The 19789-nt window shown below is 52.2% G+C and overlaps 2 protein-coding genes across 3 annotated transcripts; one reads left to right on the forward strand and one right to left on the reverse strand.

The window, feature by feature from the left end:
• Positions 1-5774: 5774 nt before the first annotated feature.
• Positions 5775-11813, forward strand: TROAP (trophinin associated protein). Of its 2 annotated transcripts, XM_069490870.1 has the most exons (14): positions 5775-5918; positions 6026-6218; positions 6735-6892; positions 6981-7118; positions 7309-7391; positions 7910-7962; positions 8383-8504; positions 9467-9607; positions 9715-9798; positions 9913-9972; positions 10229-10363; positions 10524-11124; positions 11402-11601; positions 11766-11813. In XM_069490870.1, the coding sequence occupies exons 1-14, from the start codon at positions 5775-5777 to the stop codon at positions 11811-11813; spliced, it is 2160 nt and encodes a 719-aa protein (XP_069346971.1). The 2 variants fall into 2 exon arrangements, with proteins under 2 accessions (XP_069346971.1, XP_069346972.1); XM_069490871.1 differs by lacking the exons at positions 7309-7391; positions 7910-7962; positions 8383-8504; ... (5 more) ...; positions 11402-11601; positions 11766-11813 and having other exon boundaries at positions 6735-6794; positions 6981-7012.
• Positions 11814-13211: 1398 nt separating this feature from the next.
• Positions 13212-16053, reverse strand: C1QL4 (complement C1q like 4). The gene is made up of 2 exons (XM_069491134.1): positions 15517-16053; positions 13212-13391 (listed from the first exon to the last, which is right to left on the reverse strand). Exons 1-2 carry the CDS (start codon positions 16051-16053, stop codon positions 13212-13214), a joined length of 717 nt encoding a protein of 238 aa, XP_069347235.1.
• Positions 16054-19789: the final 3736 nt, after the last annotated feature.

Below are 19789 nucleotides of genomic sequence, written 5' to 3' on the forward strand. Positions count from 1 at the left end.
ACAATATAGTATAGTCTGTACTATACTATAGTCACCATGCTTTACATTAGATCTCCAGAACTTATCCTGCCTAACTGAAATCTTGTACACTTTGACCAACATTTTCCCATTTCCCTCAACCCTGAGACCCTGGCAACCACCATTTACTCTGTGCTTTTTTATGAGTGCGACTTTTTCAGATTCCACATATAAGTGAGATTATGCAATATTTGTCTTTCTGTGCCTGGCTTACTTCACTTACCATAATGTCTTCCATGTTTATCCATGTTGTCTCAAATGACAGGATTTCCTTCTTTTTCTTCATCTTTAAGAGATGGAGTCTTGTCACCCAGGCAGGAATGCAGTGGCACCATCATTGCTCATTGCAACCTTGAATGTGTCTGGGCCCAGGTGATCGTCCTGCCTCAGTGTCCTGAGTAGCTGGGACTACAGGTGAGTGTCTCCATGCCAGGCTGATTTTTTTTTTTTTTAATATTTTGTATAGGCAAGGTTTCACTATGTTCTCAGGCTGGTCTTGAACTCCTGACCTCATTACATTCCCACCAATAGTGTACAAGGGTTCCCTTTTGCCAACACTCATCTTTTGTTTTTTTGATGATAGTCATTCTCAAAAGTGTGAGGTGATATCTCACTGTAGTTTTGATTTGCATTCTCTGATGATTAGTGACGTTGAATATTTTTTCATATATCTGTTGGCTGTTTTTATGTCTTCCTTTGAAAAATGTCTACTCAGGTCCTTTGCCCTTTTTTTTTTTTTTTTGAGACAGTGTCTCAGCTCAAGCAATCCTCTCACCTCAGACTCCGAGTAGCTGGGACTACAGGAACGTGCCACCTTGTCTGGCTAATTTAAAAAAAGTTTTTTAGAGATGGGGTCTCACTATGTTGCTCAGGCTTGTCTCAAACTCAGCCTTAAGCGTTCCTGCCTTGGCCTCCCAAGTGCTGGGATTATAGGAATGAGCCACTGTGCTGGCCAAGAGTTGGTTTTTTGAAAGGATAAACAAAACTGACAAACCTTTAGCTAGACTAAGAAAAAGAGAAATGACTCAAATAAATACAATTATAAATGAAAGAGAAGACATTACAATTGTTACCACAGAAATACAAAGGAGAGGGAAAGGAGGAAGTAAAATTGTCTCTGTTTTCAGATGACGTGATTTTATGTGCAGAAAACCCTAAAGACTCCATGAAAAAAACTGTTAGAACTAACACAAGTAAAGTTGCAGGATACAAAATCAACATACAAAAATTAGTGGTATTTCTATACACTAATAGTGACATATCTGAAAAAGAAATCAAGAAAACGATCTCATTTACAATAGCATCATACAACAAAATTCTCATATCTCTTTGCTCAGACTAGTATGCTTGCTACTCTTACAGGTTTCAATTAGAGAAGAGAAAATGCTCCCTTCTTAATATCTCAAATGAGAAAGAAAAAGTTGCAATTGTTATCATCGCTGTCAGCTATTTCTGCCTAATAAAAAGGGCAATGCTGACTCCTTCTAGAAAACAGCTACCAAAGTCCATTGAATTTGACCATAAATGAATGTCTATTTGCTATCCTTTTTTTTTTTTTTTTTTTTGAGACAGGGGTCTTGAGACAGGGTCCTGCTCTGTCACCTAGGCTAGAGTGCAGTGGTATGATCATAGCTTGCTCTGTTGCCCAGGCTAGAGTGCCATGGTGTACGCCTAGCTCATAGCAATCTCAAACTACTGGGCTTAAGCAATCCTTCTGCCCCAGCCTCCTGAGTAGCTGGGACTACAGGCATGTGCCACCATGCCCGGCTAATTTTTTTCTATATATTTTTAGTTGTCCAGCTAATATCTTTCTATTTTTAGCAGAGATGGGGTCTCGCTCTTGCTCAGGCTGGTCTTGAACTCCTGACCTCTAGAAATCCTCCTGCCTCGGCCTCCCAGAGTGCTAGGATTACAGGCGTGAGCCACCGCGCCCAGTCAGAAAAAATCCCTTTTTTAAACTGATCTCTCTCTGTCTTTTTTGTTTGTTTTTACTTTAGAGAAGGGGTCTCACTCTGTGTCACCCAAGCTGGAGTGCAGTGGAACAATCATAGCTCATTGTAACCTCAAACTCCTGGGCTCAAGCAATCCTTCTGAGTCACTGGGCCTGCAGGTGCATGCCACCATACCTGCCTAATTTTTTTATTTTTTGTAGAGACAGGGTCTTGCTATGTTGCCCAGGCTGGTCTTGAACTCCTGGCCTCAAGCAATCCTCCTGCTTTAGCCTCCCAAAGTGCTGGGATTACAGGCAGAGCCACTGTTCCCTGATCTGTTTCTTTATTGTGAAACTTTAAAATATTAATTCATTAATTGGGGGCTGGCAAAGAGAAGAGAGCCTACCCTTATCTTTGCAAGGTCCTAAAATATTTGGTAAGGTAAATATATTCTGAGGACAATAGTAAGCTTTTGAAGTATTTTAAAGCAGGAAATTGAGATTTTTTAAAGGTCAGTCTAGAACTCATGGTTTTCAATATATTTGCATACAGAAATAATATAGATGTAATGTGGGGTGTGTGTGTGTGTGTTTGTGTGTCTCAGCCCCTAGCACTATCCACTGAGAGGGACTGGGAGCAACAACACGCTAATAGCACTGAGCACAGCTAGTGTCCAGATTTTAGTTTCTTAATAACATTCTCCCCCAAAAGGAACCAGAGCTCCTTGGAGAAATGGCTGATTCCAGAGCTGATTCACAGAAAGTATACATTGGTCCTGAAACGTGTTGCTATGCCAGAAAGCAAAGAATGCTAAACAGTGATGAGGTCATGCTAAAAGTGTACAGAAGACAACTACAAAGGGCTGCCCACTGACCAAATCCGAGAAAATGTGTATCAAAGTAAACAATATTAGTAATTGCATAGTAATCCACTGACTAGGAATTTATTAGTTCATACTGATATGATTTTAAAAATAGCAAAAGTTTGATGAGAGATGAAATATTTACATAATCTCGAAGTATCCGCTGCTATACAAAATACTTCTTAATTACAAAGGTGAAGAGTAATTTACAGTGAAGAAACTTGGCAGATCCTACTTTAACCAAGTAATCAAAGTAATGGGACAATTTGAAACAGTAACCACCTGCTAGGATGCAGTAGGAAGAAAACAGCATCATTCTGTAACAGTCCCACCAAAGAGACTAATCTGAGTCTACTCATAAGAAAATATCATACAAACCCAAATTGAGACAGAGTCTCGCTCTGTCACCCACCCGGCTAGAGTGCCGTGGTGTGAGCCTAGCTCACAGCAACCTCAAACTCCTGGGCTCAAGCAATCCTTCTGCCTCAGCCTCCTGAGTAGCTGGGACTACAAGCATGCGCCACCATACCTGGTTAATTTTTTCTATATATTTTTAGTTGTCCAGATAATTTCTTTCTATTTTTTTAGTAGAGACGGAGTTTCGGTCTTGCTCAGGCTGGTCTCGAACTCCTGAGCTCAAATGACCCACCGCCTCGGCCTCCCAGAGTGCTAGGATTACAGGCATGAGCCACTGTGCCCCGCCACTTTCTCTCTTTTAAAGAGGAAGTTCAAATATTACTTCTTGGAGGTCTTCCCTGTTTCTCCATGCACTCATTCAATCAATCATGTATTCATCCATCCATTGAGTCATTGAACAAGGATTGAACACTTGTACAAGGCACAATGGAAAGCATTGAAAATATGATGGTAAGCCAAAAATAGTCAACTTCATTGCCCTCTTAGAGGTCTATTGGGGGAGACTGAGTTTATTAAACATATTATGTTCACATAGATGAATATATAATTACTATCTGAGATACATGCTCTGAGGATACAAACACTACTCTTTGAGAGCACATAACCAAGGAATCTTTTCTAGACTGGGGTGGATTGTGGGCAGAGGGATTCAAGGAAGGCCTGAGGAAGTAACAATGGATACCAATTCGGAGGTATAAACAGGCAAAGTGGAAGCAAAAGAGGCATTCTAGACAGAGAGACTACAGGGAGTATGACAAATTTGAGGAATTGAAACACGCCATGGAGTTGGAAGGCAGATGGGAAGAGTGGTACAAAATGGAATGTTTTAGTAGGGAGAGGTCAAGGGACAGTGGTCATGTGACCAGATTTACCTTTTGGGAAGATTATTCTAGCTGTTATATGGAGAATGGATGAATGTGGAAAGAAAGAGAGCATGGAGATTAAAAGACTTGCAATCCTCTCTGTGAGATTAGTGTGGATTAGGGTGGTGGTAATGAAGATGAAAAAAGTAGATGCATTAAAGTAAAATTATGCTGGGCATGGTGGCTCATCCCTGTAATCCCAGCACTTTGGGAGGCCAGGAGTTGGAGACCACATGGTGGCCTGCACCTGTAGGTCCATCAACTTGGGAAGCTGAGGTGGGAAGACTGCTTGAGCCCAAGAGTTCGAGGTTACAGTGACCTATAATCATGCTGCTGTACTCTAGCCTGGGCAATAGAGCGAGTTTCTCTCTTAAACAAAAAGTAAAATTTGTAAAAGTGGACAAGAGATGGGATATGGAAAGGGGTAGGGGCAGTTCAGGAGTAACTCCCACGTTCCCGGCTTGTGTAATAAGAACAGCTGTGGTCAGGGGGGAAATCTAACCAAATTCTGTAAACTTGAAACCATTGTCCATTTCCTGTCCTCCATTAGGGGTTACCCTTTCCATTCTAAGCAGGATAGGATCTCACAGCCTCACACCCCTACCTGCCAATAACCAGCCGGGAAGCTCCCTCTACCCAGTCTTCTAGGTCTGCAAAAGGCAACCCACAGGTGAGGAAACCACCAGCTGTGAGTAGCCATTCCATTCTGTTGTGTTGACTGAGCTCAACAACGAGTCTTATTTCTTATCTGTGAAATGGAGACCACACACCTCACTGGGTTGTGAGGTTCCAGTGAGCAAACGCTCTTGTTAGGCTCAGTTCAAGTCCCTTCAGCCCTCTCTGCCCCTTTGGAGGCAGTTCCCGGTCCCTGGAATAACTTGCATATGTTTTCTATAAGCATCTGCAACGGCGCCCCCAAAGCGTGGCGCCTCACTATGATCAGAGTCGGGTCAGCAGCTGTGGCCAGCCCCCCATACTGTCAGGGTCAATCACCATGAACGCCAGCCCTTCCCACTCCGGCCCTTCTTGCTAGTGGTCCATCCCTCGCCAGTCCCGAGAGCTCGCGAGAGTACAAAGCTCCCGTTGTCGCCTAGCCTGGGAGCGCCACGCCTTCCCCGACCCCAGAACTGCCTTCTCCTTTCTCTTTCCCCGCCTTCCACCCGCGCTCCGCTCTCGGATTGGCTGATTGAGCCAGGTCAGTTTTTTCCTGGCCAGAAAGCGGTTCGACCACCAGTCCTTCTTTTGGCCCCGCCTCTGAAACCTACGGATTGGACGGCTGCGTCAGATGTCACGCCCCTCCGCAGGAGCACGGGCGAACCAATCAGGAGCTTCGCGTATTTTACAAACTGGGGAAGTAGCTGCAGCAGAAGCTGAATCAGGGGAAAAGCGAAGAAAGCTGGGGCGACCGTGAGGGGTTCCGGAAGGTGCGGCACGCGAATCTTGGAGGGAATGAGGTCTGCGGGGGCTCACAGGGAAGAGAGTACTTTGGGGTCCGGGAGTGAAAGAGTAGGTTCGAGATATCTGGAGATGGCACCTAGAAGAGCGGCCTTGCAGGCGCTGGGGGCTTGTGGGCGCATGGATTTCGGTGGAGGTATGAGGGATGTCACGACTGGTAACCCAAGAACTGGGTGACCTTTGATCCCTGATCCTGCTTGCCTTCTTCCTATCTCAATTGTAGCCATCATGACCACCCTCCAAGCGTCGAAGGATCCACTCCTCCAGGGAGTGTCTCCCACTCCTAGCAAGATTCCGGTACGCTCTCGGAGATGCCCGCCTTTTCCCACAGTCAAACCGTGTGCCCTGGACCAGGAGAACCAAGATCCAAGGGTAAGAGGGGCCTGGTGGGTGAAGACAGTAGCTACAAGGAGACAGCATACACCAGCAATGCACCCCAACGATGAACCCCAACTTTTTGTCCCCTTTCTCTCCCCCAGAGATGGGTGCAGAAGCCAACGCTCAGTACTCAACGCCCGCTTGTTGACTCAGCAGGCCCCAGGCCAAAAGCCACACACCAAACAGAGACATCACAAAGATTGGTGCGGATCACTCAGCTCCGGAACCCCCTGGAGGAGCTCAGGCCTAAACCTGGAGGTCAAAATGTGGGGCCTGGGCCCCCTGTCCAGACAGGTACCTGTTGGAGGCCTGGGAACACAGCCTCCATGGCTGAGTGAGGGACTGGGAAGGGCACAGTGGAGTTTGGGGGCTTTGCACACCCCCTGATCTCCTGCTTACTGTAAGAGTCATGGTCCCTCCTCCTGGAAAGCTTTTTGTTCTTAGCAGCCTTCATTTCCTTCAGCAAAATGTTTCAAGCCTTTTTGAACACCCTCCCCCCAATCAATTGCTCTGTATCCTAATACCTTGTGGTACTTCGTGTATAACATGTCCATACTTTGGCTTGAGTCTTTTATCTCTCTATAGTTTGATGATAGCTTCTTGAGGATAGGAGCATTTTGTTACTCATCTTTGGGCCCCGGTGCTTAAAATAGTGTCTTATGTAAAGTTCTGTGAACATTTGGGGAGCTGAGTGCAATTCAATGAGTCTTTTTTGCTGATTCTTCTACCTGAAGGTGACAACACTAGGATCCCTAACCCTCATCTTCCCCCTTCTGCCTTGTCACCTTCCTTTCTCCTCTTTCTTTGTAGAGGCTCCAGGAGCCATAGACTTTGTGGCTGACCCTGCAGCTCTGGCCACCATCCTGTCAGGTGAAGGGGTGAAGAGCTGTCAACTGGGGTGCCGGCCCAGTCTGGCTCAGAGAGTACTGGTTCGAGGGAGTCAGGGAGGCGCCATCCGGAGGGGCCAGGTAATGAGACAGGATTTGAGGAGATTGGCTGGGGTGGACTGACGAGGGAACCTTGAGCCTGTGCTGATGGCCTCTGTTGGGTTCCCAGGGTGCTCGGGCCTCTGCTTATTTGGCCCCTAGAACCCCCACCCACCGACTGGACCCTGCCAGGGCTTCCTGCTTCTCAAGGCTGGAGGGACCAGGACCTCGAGGCCGGACTTTGTGCCCCCAGAGGCTAAAGGCTGTGGTGAGTGCCCTTGAGGGGCTGATACTCGTGCTTCTGGGAGCTCCTTCCAGGGGCAAAGCTGGGCCCTGGGAGAGAAGGTACCTCATAGTGACCTAAGGGATTCTATGTGGAGAGATGGCATTGGTGGTGAGGACTGAAGGCTTGGGGCTGACCTCTGAGTCTGCTTTTCTCTCTTGTTCCTATGGATCAGATTTCACCTTCAGGATCTTCCTTTCACCCCTCCACTGGCCCCAGTTTCCAGGAGCTAAGAAGAGAGACAGGTGGCAGCAGCCGGTGAGAAGGAGAGGGCATAGGAGAAGGTCATTTGGAAAAGAATAAACCAATGTCTGATACGGGGTCCCCCAGATCTAGGGCCTTCCAGTAGCTTTAGGACTCCCTGCCAACCTGGGAGGGAAAAGGGGAAATCTGGACTGCCCTGGGTGAGCCCTTGGAATAGGGTTCAGACCTTCATAGCCAAGCTTTAGCATGACATCAGTTTCCTTAGCGAGGAAACTGGGTGGATGAGGAGGACAGAAATATGCTACCTCTTTTGTTTAGTGTCTAGAGCATAGGCTATGGCAATACATGGGATTTGGGTTTAAGTCCTGACTCTTATCACTTAGTAGTTGTACAGACTTGCCTTAACCTCCCTGAGCTTTGGTTTCTTTATCTGTAAAGTGAGGACAATGTTTGTACCATCATTAGAGGTTGAGGTGAGAATAAAATGAGATGATGTTTGTAAAGCACTTAGCACATGCCCAGCTCATACTTGGTACTCAGTGCCTGCTAGCTGCTGTCCTTATTATCATCAGGACTTCAGTGAGCGAAGCCTCAGGATTGCTCCTGAAGACCCCAGTCCAGCCTGGTGAGTGTATTTGGCTTTGGGGAGAGAACAGGAGCAGGAGGCTGCCCATAGCAGGGGACAAGACAAACAGCTCAGCAGACTGTGGGGAGTGGGGTGGGTGAGGAAGTGTGGAGGAGGGAAAGGAGATGATCCCCATTTCTGCCCTCTCCCTGCCAATTTCTGCAAGATTTACCTTTACTCACTGTTCCATCTCCAGCCCCTAAGGGCCATCACCACACCCCCAGCCCACTCAGGGTATTCAGGTTAATAAGTGTTTACTGAGATAGTGTTGGGCTTTGAGGGCCTGCTGGATGGGGCCCTACCCCTAATGGTGCAGTGAGGGCTGTTAAACTGGTATACCCTCTTTAGAGATCGCAAAGCCCTGTGCCAGACTTTGGCGGGTGTTCTAAATGCTACAGCAAATTTCCTATTTCTTCCCAGCTTCCTCTCTCCCTAAAGGAGAACATGAGGTTGTCACTCACTCAGATGAAGGAAGAGTGGCCTCCCTTGGTCTGGCCCAGCGAGTACCATTAAGAGAAACCCGAAAGATAACACACACTAGGGTGAGCTGGGACCCTCCTGGGATAGGAGGTGGGAGGCACAGGAAATGCTTGGGGGAATTCCACAGTAGCAGCCAATACTAAGGATAGTGGGTAGAACCCAGCAGTCCTGGGCCTTGGGATGCTATTGAGTCTGGGTTTGCTCCAGATGGGCCCAAGCCCTCTCCATTGTGGGACTGACCTCTCTTTACCAGGTGTCTGGGGACTGGGGCGAGAGGTCACAGACTGGTATATATCAGATTGGTGCTGAGGGTGAGACAGATCTGGCACTTATACGCCAAAAGCATTCATCCTTTCACTCCAGAAATATTTACTGAGTAGCACCAGCCACTGAGTGCCAGGCACTGTTCTAGGATCTGGACATATGCAGTAAACAAGTTCATACTCTAGAAGGGAGAGACAAAAAAATAAACACATGTGAAATATATAGTATGTTAAATGGTGATAAGTTCTCTGTAAAAAAAAAAAAAATGATAATGATAGTGACAAGGCACAAATGGGAATTGGGAGTAGGGGAGCTGGTATTGCCCTTTAAAATAGATTGGTCAGGAGACTGTTATTGAGAAGATGATGTTTAAGTGAAGAGCAGGAGTTGAAGGAGTGAGCCATTTAGATATCTGAGGGAAGAATGTTCCAGGCCAGGAGAACTGGGGAGGCAAAGGCCCTGAGGAGGGAATGTGCCTAGTGTGTTTGAGGGTCAGCAAAAAGGAAAGGCCGGATTGGAGGACAGTGGGAAATGAGGTTACAGTGATGACAGGATCAGACTGCATAAGGACTTGCACACCAGTGTACATCCTTAGCTTTTTCTTGGAATGAGTGGAAAGGCATGGGGACAGGGGTTGAACAAGGGAATGACATGAATTGACTTGGGCCTTACAAGAATCCTGCTGGCTACTGTAGTGAGAACAAAACATAGGGAGGCAAAGGGAGACGGGTCACTCTTCCCACCTTTTTCCTCTCCACAGGACAGTTGTGACTCCCATCTGATGCCTTCCCTTTCCCCTGCGGCCCAGCCCATGGCTGGTTATGAAGTGCCACCTTCTGTTACCCGTCCATCACCCTTTGGACGGGCTCAGCGTGCAACCTCCCCTGGCTTCTCAGCTCTGGTTTGTATCAGTAACTCCTGGCAGCTGGGCAAGGGCAGAACATTCTGGCTGGAGATCCCTGCTAGGTCTAGGTTTTGTCCCGGCCAGCCACCCACATCTCTCCCCAGAATTCATATTCAGTGTTGCGGCGTCTTGCTGTTCGGCCCAAAACCCGGTTCACACCCGTGCCATCAGCCCCCAGAGTTCAGCAGGTAAGAGAGGGCACGGTAGGTACTGGCATAGGCCAGGGCTGGAGGAGGGAGGGGATGGATGGGTACAGGGAGAGTTCAGACATCTCACTTGCTGACGTCTCACTTCTGTCCCAGGCCCGATGGTTGAGTGGCCTCTCCCCTCAGTCCTGCCCTGAAGAGCCCGCTCTGCCCTGGGTAAGTATGAGAAGCCTTCCCGGGCTGAAATCCATTGCTCTGTCCTCTTGGCCTAGAGGTCCAGCAGTTGAGGCAAATTGCTTTCTGGAAAAGCTACCTACCTCTCCAGCACTCCCTGCTTCTCTGCTGCCCTAATCAAAGTCCAGGGCCTCTCAGTCAGGGCTTTGATCCCTTCCTCATGAGGATGAGACTCAAGCTAGCCTTTTTGCTGCTGCAGCCTGGCTTCCTCATGTTCCTCCTTCCTCCTCTATGACAGGAGCAGATTGCAGTGCGGTTGTTTGACCAGGAGAGTTGTATAAAGTCGCTGGAGGGACCTGCAAAGCCAACTGTGGCCACCCCTTCTGGACCCCACCCCAGTAGAACACCCAGCCTCCAGCAGCTGAAGATTCAGGTGGATGTGTGGGGGCAGCAGCTTTGATGTCTGATGGGCAGTATTTGGGGCTGGGGAAGGGAGAAAGAAGAGGTGGTTGGGGTATGGGACGAGGACAGTAGGGGTAAACTACTTAAACCGACACCTTAATGTCACACCGGGGTATTCTCTGCCACGACAGCGCATTGGTATCCTGCAGCAGCTATTGAAACAAGAGGTGGAGGGGCTGGCAGGGGACCAGTGTGCCCCCCTTAATGGAGATACCCCTCTGGATATGGCGGAACTTCAGTCCCTGCTGACGGAGATATCTAGAACTGTGAATGCCCCAGAGCATAATTCTGGGACTTCCCACCTTCCTGGACTGTTACAACACCCTGGGCAGCCAAAGCCCTGCCTTCCAGAAGAGTGTGAGGAACCACAGTCCTGCTCTCCATCACAGCCAGGGCTCCCAGAGTCCTACTGTAGGACTGAGCCTGAGATCCCAGAGCCCTCTGCCCAGGAACAGCTTGAAATATCAGAGCCCTGCCCTCTAGCAGAGCCTGGACCCCTCCAGCCCAGCCCCCAGGGGCAGGCTGGACCCTCAGAGCCCTGCCCTAGGATAGAGCCTGGGACATCAGAGGCCTGCTCCCTGGGTCCTAGACTTCCAGAGTCCAGCCCACCATCCTGCTGCAGTCAGGGGGCTCCAGCCACCACCAGCCTGATCTTCTCTTCCCAACACCCACTTTGTGCCAGCCCCCCTATCCATTCACTCCAGTCTCTGAGGCCCCCAACAGGCCAGGAAGGTAAGGAGTTGGTTGGGAAAGGGTATGAACAAAGGAAGTCCTCATCTCTCAGTGCAAGCTGGGCCCCTGCCTTGCACCAGGGATCCTCTGCTTCCTCTCCTCTGCCTGCCACCCCACTCCCTCCAGGCTCTCCCCAGGAAAGGGGAGGGAGCTGCACCCCTAGCCCTGTGCTCCTAATGGCTGGGCCCTGGGTGAGGGGGAAGGGCAGTTCGGGGAATGGGTGGGGGGGGGGAGTATAGGACTCTAAAGTCTCCTCTACACTCTCCATGGTCCTCAGGCCCCAGCAGTCTGGCCCCTCGAACCCTGGCCCTGAGGCAGCGCCTCAAATCGTGTCTAGCTGCCATCCACTGCTTCCACGAGGCTCGTCTGGATGATGAGTGCGCCTTTTACACCAGCAGAGCCCCTCCCTCAGGCCCCACCCCCACCCGGGTCTGCACCAACCCTGTGGCCACGTTACTTGAATGGCAGGATGCCCTGGTGAGACTCCAACCCAACCCACATCCCGGCTGTGTCTGCACAGCCAGCCTTGTGGAGGGAGGGGCCGGGGCCAAACTGGGCTTCTTTATGGAGAGGTCAGTGGGAAGGGTTGGCTACAGTTCAAGCATGTCTGGACTGTGACAAGTTCTGTTTTCTCTCTCCAGTGTTTTGTTCCAATCGGTTCTGCTGCCCCTCAGAGCTCTCCATCATGAGGCACCCACCTCCACCCACCCCTGCCCTGCCTTGCTTTTTACTTTTAGCCCTTATTTATTGTTCCTCTGCTCCATGGTACTGGGAGCTGACACCCTTTTGTCCTTTAATAAAGTTTCTAAAGTGTCTAAATGTTGGGCTATTAGATTCCAATAAGCCAGAGATTGTTGTTGTTCTCCGATGGCCCACATGGTGGCAGTGTGGTCCAGCTTAGACTCAGCCCTGGGCTCTCAGGATCCCCTAGGCACCGTCATCTAGAAGCTGTCCTGAAGGGAGAAGTCATCACACTTCTGCCCAGGACACCCCCTCAGCAAGCTCTGAGTATGTTGGGGGGCAATCGTGGGACCTGCTCTCCTTGTTCCTTGACATCAGTCCCTCTTCCAGGAGCCATCAGCTACTGCCTCTTCACCTAGATCTCCTCTTCTAAAATCCGCTCCATGCATTAGGCAGAAGAGTAGAAGTACCAGACCTAGACCTTTGCACTCCTCCTTTGCTAGCATCATTCTGGTTGGCATCTCCCTCCACCTACAGTGTGAGGCACCGAAGCTCTCCTGAAGCTCGTACCATCCCCCTTCTTTCCCATATCAGAGTAGAAGCCCTGGGCTGCCAGCTCCCTTTCCCCCTCAGAGGCAGGCCTTGCCAGGAATTAACCAAACCTTTGCTTTTAGGGGGCGTGAGGGAAAGGGTCAGCCACTTGGTTCCCCCTCTGCATCAAGTTAAGCAGCCACACACAATCCCCTAACCTCACTTTATTGGAAGAGGCAACAGCAGCTGTAGCCCCTAAGCCTAACCCGGATAGGGGTGGAATGGGAACTGTACAGAATGAGTGTTAAATGCCAGGAAAGAATTCACTGGTTCCTCCAGTTCACAGAAAAGCTGCCAAGGCTGGAGCCTGGAGCCTGAAAGTGGAGATGAGGGGAGGAGGGCGTGGTAAGAGAAAGTTGTCATGACAGAGAACCAGCCCTACCCTGTCTTAATGTCTCCTGTCGCCTAGATGGGCTCCTTCTGTTTCTGTTCTTTCCCTCCCAAGCTGCCAGGGCTTCCCTTCAGCTTTCTGAGCCCTGGCTAGTGAAACAGCTGCCCATCTCTGGACAAAAGGAAAAGCCACGACCTCCACTCCTCTCTGGACCTGACTTTCACAAGCGCACAGGTGGATGCTGGTGGTCCCTCGGGATGCCTGCCGTTCTGCTCCTCCTCCAGCCCTGCCTCCTCCCCTCCCCAGCCACTTCTACCCTTGAGCACCAAAAGTCCGCCCATTTAGGCCACCTCTGGGAGCAAAAGGGTCCACCGCACCGCCAGGTTCTCAAAGGAGGGGTGGCGCCTTGGGTGGGGCCAGCTGGAAATGGGTAAGGAAGCGAATGAAAGGATGAGCAGGGCGGAGGGGGCGGGGGGTGGGCAGCTCAGTCTGGGTAGATGATGAAGCCGGAGAAGGTGCTGTACTTGTTGGTGTTGCCGCCGTGCACCTTCCCGCCATCCAGCTTTATGAAGACCTCGTCTCCCACATCCAGGTGTAGAATGACGCTGTTGCTGGCGTAGTCGTAGTTCTGGTCCGCGTCTTGAGCAATGGCGCTGGCCCGGACCTAGCGAGGGAAGAGATCAAGACAACCTGCTCATGCCCTGTGCTGAGCACGGGCAACGAGAGGGGTCGGCCCCAGTGGCGGCTGGGCGTGTGGAGGTAGCAGGCAGCGCGAGGGCAGCTGGCTGCAGCGCGGGGGAGGACAGGGAGAGGGTAGGAGACCGCTGAGCTAATCAGGCTTTGCCATTCACTAGCTGTATGACTTGGAGCAAATTTCACACCTCTGGGCCTCAATTTGAGCTATAAAGTGAGGGATAATAATAGAGCCTACCTCATAAGGTTGTTAAGATTAAATGAGTTACTATATGTGAAGTGTGTTTAAAACAGTGGTTTGCATTCTCAAATCATTATTTTCGTTTTCAGAATAAAATTAGCCTGTGGGATGATTTCTAACATTCCATACCTCCTCGGGCTTCCTGTTAGTCCTAAACTTGGGTTCGATTCCCCAGGCGATGGGGCATAGGTGTGCCTGTGCGTGTGCCGCAGGGTGCGGGCCGTGGTGCACTTGCGCTCCGGCCTCTGGGGAGCGGATTTCCCGCGGGGGTCTGGACCAGGGGTCGCCTTCCGCCTTCCGCCGAACAGGGAGCCTGGTCCTCTCCTCTGACTCATGGCGGTCTCCTCGGCCTCCTCGGCCGCCAGCCCCACTCTTCCCGTCCCACAGGGGCTGGTTATTAACTCATTAATTATTCATCATTATTCTAATCACTATTTACCGTCCCCAGGGCCGCAGCGCCGGCGCAGCAGAATACAGAGTGGGAACCGCGAGGCCCCCTCCCCCTCCGAAACCGACACACACTAGTTACACACTCGCCCCCTCCACCTCCTCCCAGATACCCTGTATAGAACAAGCACACCTACTCGGTGCCACACGCAGAGAGACACCTCTATTCTCACACCTTGGCACTCACACACTCACATTAAGCATACACACCTTCACACTCCCTTACCCACATGCACTACCTCACCCCCATACAGATGCACACACTCTCGCACTCCCTTTGTCTGGGTTCCTGGGGTGATCCTGCTGGAAGGAGACCCCAAAGCAGGTCTAGGGACAGGCAGGCTCTGCAGTGGTAGCAGGGCTCTAGGCTCTATCAGGGAGGAGCAGGCCTGGTGCTCCTGGGTCACCACCACCTCCGTCGCAGCAGCGGGAGAAAGGGGGCTTTCAGAGGTCACTGCTCAGCCCCAACCTCACCCTGAGGCCTGTGAGGGGGACCCAGGCACCTTCCCCCACACCACCCTACCCCACACCTGCAGCCTCTGGGTCCTGCTATTTGTGGTCCTGGTCCTCAAGCTGAGTCCTTGGGCTTATTCCCCCAAATCAAGGTAGCAGTGACTCCCACTCTGCCCACAGGGACAGGAAGTGGTGTGACCTGGAGACTGAGAGGTCCCTGGGGACGATGTAGGGTCTAGACGACCAGACTAGGGTCCAAGGCTTGGGTTCTACCTGTCCCTTTCCTCCTTCCTCCTCCAAATCTGTTCCTTTCAGCCGCCTGGCTGGCTCCTGAGCTGCCAGACACTTCCCACCTCTGCCTATGGACTCGGTATTAGCTGAGAGCAAGACCCATTCTAGCTTCGTTGAGTGTTTTCTTTCTTTTTTACCTTTTCCTCAAAAATCCAAGCTGAAAGTCCCCCACATGGGAACAGCTGCCACTGCTCACTGACTGAGACTGGATTCTACTCTAATTGGAAGGACCCCAGGCTCAGGGTAGTTCGCTCAGTGCAAGGCTGGGAAACCCAAAGGCCAGGAGAACTGCCTCAGAAGAGAAGGTAGCCAAAGACAGGACAAGAAAAGAGGCTAATTGGCCAGCCTAGACACTAAAGAAGTTTGGTGTGGTTGCCCACAGTTGGAGTGTGAGGTCACAGCTACAGAGACATTAAGCTTTGAGTCCTGAGTTCTAATTCTGACAACATTTCTAATACTCCATGAGACCCTGGATAGATGGTTTTCTTTCTCTGGTCCCCAATTCCTTTCTCAGTAAAGGAAGCGATTTATAAGTTTTTGGCAACCTCCAGTTCCTGGACTGAATGACTCCATCTCGCGGAAGAAGTCCAGTTGTGGAATGAGTGCGGGAAGGTTTGGAAAGCTACCTGTCGGCTCTGGGCTAGGTGGGGGAGGGGCATCTCACCTGTCCGTTCTTCATCAGGTCTGCCCACATGCTGGTGCCGTCGCCTCCGCGCATGAGCACGTGGTAAGCGAAGAAGTAGACACCCGGCATGGGGCAAGTGAACTTGCCACTGGCTGCCTCATACGCGTTGCCCACGTTAGTCACCACATCGTCGAAGCGCAGCACCTCGTAACCCTCATGAGGCCGCCGCAAGCCCGCGTAGAAGGCAATTCGAGGCACGTAGCCAGCAGCAGGAGCCACGCCTCCTGGGCCTGGGCCGGGAGGGCCTGGGGGACCTGGCCTGCCCGGCTCTCCTGGGGGCCCTCTGGGGCCTGGCGGTCCTGGGGGCCCCCTCAGGCCTGCCTTCCCGCGCCGGCCCACCTCTCCCTTGGTGCCCGGCGGGAAGGGAGCCACGGAAGCTGGCGCGCCGTCGGGGCCCGGGCCTCGGGCCCCGTGCGGGTCACACACCATGCGGCAGCGACCCAGCATCTCGTAGTGCGCGGGCCCGCGGGAGCTGTGCACCAGCAGCGGGATGGCCACCAGCAGCAGTAGCACCATGGCCACCCCGACGGCCGCGCCGGCCACCCGCTTGCGGCGGCTCAGCCGGGACGCGGCCAGGGCCAGCAAATCTTCCTCACTCTTGGGCGCAATGGCGGCAGAGGCCTGGGGCTCTCCGCGGGCCCAGGAGTCGGTGGCCCGGCTTGAGCCTGGATGTGGATTTCCCCCGACGGTTGCACCTGGTCCCCAGCCCGTGCGTGCTCCCGCCGCAGAGGTGCACTTCCCCAAACCGTCCGTCAAGGCGGACGGAGGTGCCTTGTGGGTTACGTCAGGGACAGCTCCCGACGGTTCAGAGCCTGTAGTCCTATATTACCCTCCTGTTCAGTCCTAAGGATCCTGGGCGCCTGAGATCCGCGACTTCTCGGACGGCCGGTTTCTTACAGATCTGGGATGATTGCTCTCCAGACAGCTTCTTTATCACGGATGGCGGTGCCTGGGTCCCAAGCTACCCAGACCGATCGCTCCCCGGCCGGCGCAAGGCTGGAGCGAGGATTACTCCCAGAGCTCCGGACGTCCCGGGCTCTCAGCTGCGGGTGGCGCCCACCGGACGCGACCTCCTCCTAGGTTTGGCGCTCTGGCTCTTGGCGAGCACTGACTCACCTTCCTACCCTAGCCGCGGCCCCGGCCCCTGCTAGAGCCCTGGCCGGGTGTCTCCAGCGAGCGCTCTCCCTTTCTGCATCCCTAACCTTCCTCCCCTCCCTCCCGGGGCGGCAGTGCGGGTGATGTGAGTCGCCGCGCGGCGGGAGTCACTATAAGCGGCTGGAGGCGGAGCGACCCCTGGCGCCTAGAGCGGGAAGCGCGGGGGCGGGGCAGGCATCGCCCCCCCCATCTCCCCACTCCCTCCAGCCCCCCCCCCCCCCCCCCCCGCCTCTGGGCTCCTTCTCGGCTCTGAGCCGGTTCTGCAGGGTTTCGCGGCCCCCCACCCTATGCTTACTTTTATCCTTAACACTGAGTTTGGCATTCTCAGAGCCCAGAGGAAACCAAAAACAGCGGTGGGATAAAGAGGGAAGGGTCGAGAAACAAACAGAGAAAGAGGTAGATTCCTGAGCTAAAATAAAGGAGGGGGGGAACTCACAAACAAGCAAGAAATAAAACAAGAAGGGCAAGAAAAGATAGAAATTCGCCACCCCACGCCCCGCAATGCCCGTGACCGAATGACACGGTAAAGGGCTCAACGTATACTTGTTGGCCTGAACTGGAAAAGGCAAATCTCCAACCATCCCCACCGGTCAGTGTTGGGGGCGCAGAGCCGTGTGTGTGTGTGTGTGTGTGTGTGTGTGTAAAGAGAGAGAGAGAGAGAGAGAGAAAAGAACAGACCTGGGGGAGCGAGCAGGAAACAGACAGGAAAGCACAGAAGGAGCGACAGAGAAATCAAAGAGATGGAAAGCCAGATAGAGACGCAGAGACAGAGACAAAGCTTGGAAAAGAGACTAACTGACAGCCCCAGAGGGGAAGAGGGAGAGACAGAGACCGAGAGAGAGAGAGATGGGAGCCGAGACAGGTTGACAGATCGAGAGAGAAATGTAAATGGCGCGCTGCAGAGAGACACCCAGGTCCGTGTTTGGACTCCAATGTGACATATCAACTGTAGGAAGACGCGGGGGCAGGGCGGTCCTGCGAGCAGAGTGGTAGGCTCTGGGCCTGTGCATTGTGACAGTGTGCTGGAAAGTGTGAAGGTGGCCATGGGATCCTGGCCTTGTGTGTTCCTGGGTGAGTGGGGTTTCGGATTGTGTGTTGTCTTTGTGTATGTATGTGTGAGGGCTGTTTGAAAGGGGACGTTTGTATTTGTCTTCCTCTTAGTCCCTAAATTTGGGACCTCAGAAATGCAATTTCTCATACCTCAGGACTGAAGAGCAGGGAGTCTACTGGGGAGAAAGAAAGTCAGAAGACAGCTCTAGTCTTACTTGCCCAGTCCAGCCCACCCTCACCCCCACCCTAGTCCTAGACCTGTCCAGCCCCAGGAGTCTCTGCCCCTTCCTCAAGGATTTGTTGTGAGATGAAACCCAGAGAAGGTGGATCCCACATAATGGGTGTTTGGGGTGGGGATTGACGTTGGTATGCAAATTAACCATTAAAATGCAGATTAGGGGCTAGGCACTCTCCTGTAAGAAATGATTGTGTCTATCTTTCAGAGTGACCAAAAGGGAATGCAGGCTTCAGGCTTTGATAGATCAGAGTCCAGAGAAAAAGCTATTGGCTGCATCCTTCCCTGCCTGGGCCCTCTGGGGGAAATTTCTTGCTCACAGGGACCCCAGGGCCCCAGGCTAGGAGAAGAGGCTCTGAGACTTGTGAAAGTTGAGATGTTTGGAGACCCTGGAGGTGCACAGTTGCAAAGGCCTCTTAGAGACCAGGATAAGCCAGGACTATAATGTGTGGGAGTACATTGTGTGAATTGGAGGGCACGGGGCACACCAGGGCATGATGATTGGGTGGAGGGTGATTTCTTCATCTCTCTTTTCCTGTACTCCTTCTCTGTACACACCCACACACACCCCTCCACCTCCTAATGATGCAGGAAGAGAGAGGCTGCTGAGGCTGGGCCTGTGTCAGGGCTGGGGAGGCCCCTATGTGCCTGAAAGGATTGGGAGAGAAAGGATTGGCAGTCAGTGGGGGAGGGGCATCCTCCTTCAACCATAAATACAAATTTTATTCAAGGTCTTTGTCGCCATTTGTCTTCCTCGGGGGGCTGAGGGCCGTGTCAACCCCGTGCATGTCTAATTCCAGATCTGCTCCCCCAGGCTGGATGATGGATGGATCAGAGAGGAGAGAACAGACCTAGGCTCACACCAGCCTCCTCTGCCCAATCCTCAGGCCCCATCCACCCCAGGGCCTGCCACCTCTCTCCTTCCCCCTGCCCTCCCTCCACTCACCAGAAGCCCTCTGCCAGGCTGCTCCCCACCCCACTCATTCTACTCACCAAGGGCCCCTGTTTGAGTCCCTCACCTCAGGCCCTTTCAGGTCCCAGTCCTTTTCTCTCTAGAGCTTCCCCTCTCCTCCCATCCCCAGCCCAGACTGTGAGCTGCGGTGACCAGCAGGGCTGCAGGCTGCAGCGGGTGTGTGTGGTGGGGGGAGCAGGCTTGGCTCACAGGGAGCTGAGGGGCCAGGTCCATGAATTTATTCATGTTCTGTTGCTCTTTCCTCACGCTCTGGAATGAAGCTGCCAGCTCACCAGGTCCTTACTGCTTCCCCTGCAGCTGTCACATTCGGCTGAGGAGGGACCTGGGTATGGCCAAGGCCAGCCGGTGCTCCTGGGACCAGAAGCCAAGTGTCTGGGCTCGAGGGAATGCTAGGACTCAGGCTGGGGTCCAGAGAGTTTACACAGCGCTCTTCTGGCAGCCAAACTGGGAGGCCCCAGGGAAGTGGTGTGGTTAGGAAGTAGATAGAGAAGGGTGTGCTGCAGGACAAAGGGGCAGGGAGGTGGCAGGCAGTCTGTAACAGTCTCCTAGCCTCCCTCATTTAAAAGCACAGCCCAGTCTGGATCCTGCATTAACCCCTACCCTTGACTCTGCACTAACCCTGACTCTAATCCCATTTTATACATTTGACTCCTCTTCCATCCTAAAATAAATTTCAACTCCATAACCTGACCCTAGATGGAACCCATCCCCAGCTGTCCTGGAACCCAGGGGTCTCCCCAGAATTTCACCCCAGGGCTATAACTAGGTGTATGTCAGAGTTCTTAGGGCCAGACTTTAGATTAGCGTGTGATTAGCATATGATTTGCATGTGATATGTG

Source organism: Eulemur rufifrons, chromosome 16, assembly GCF_041146395.1.
Source record: "Eulemur rufifrons isolate Redbay chromosome 16, OSU_ERuf_1, whole genome shotgun sequence".
Taxonomy (NCBI): domain Eukaryota; kingdom Metazoa; phylum Chordata; class Mammalia; order Primates; family Lemuridae; genus Eulemur; species Eulemur rufifrons.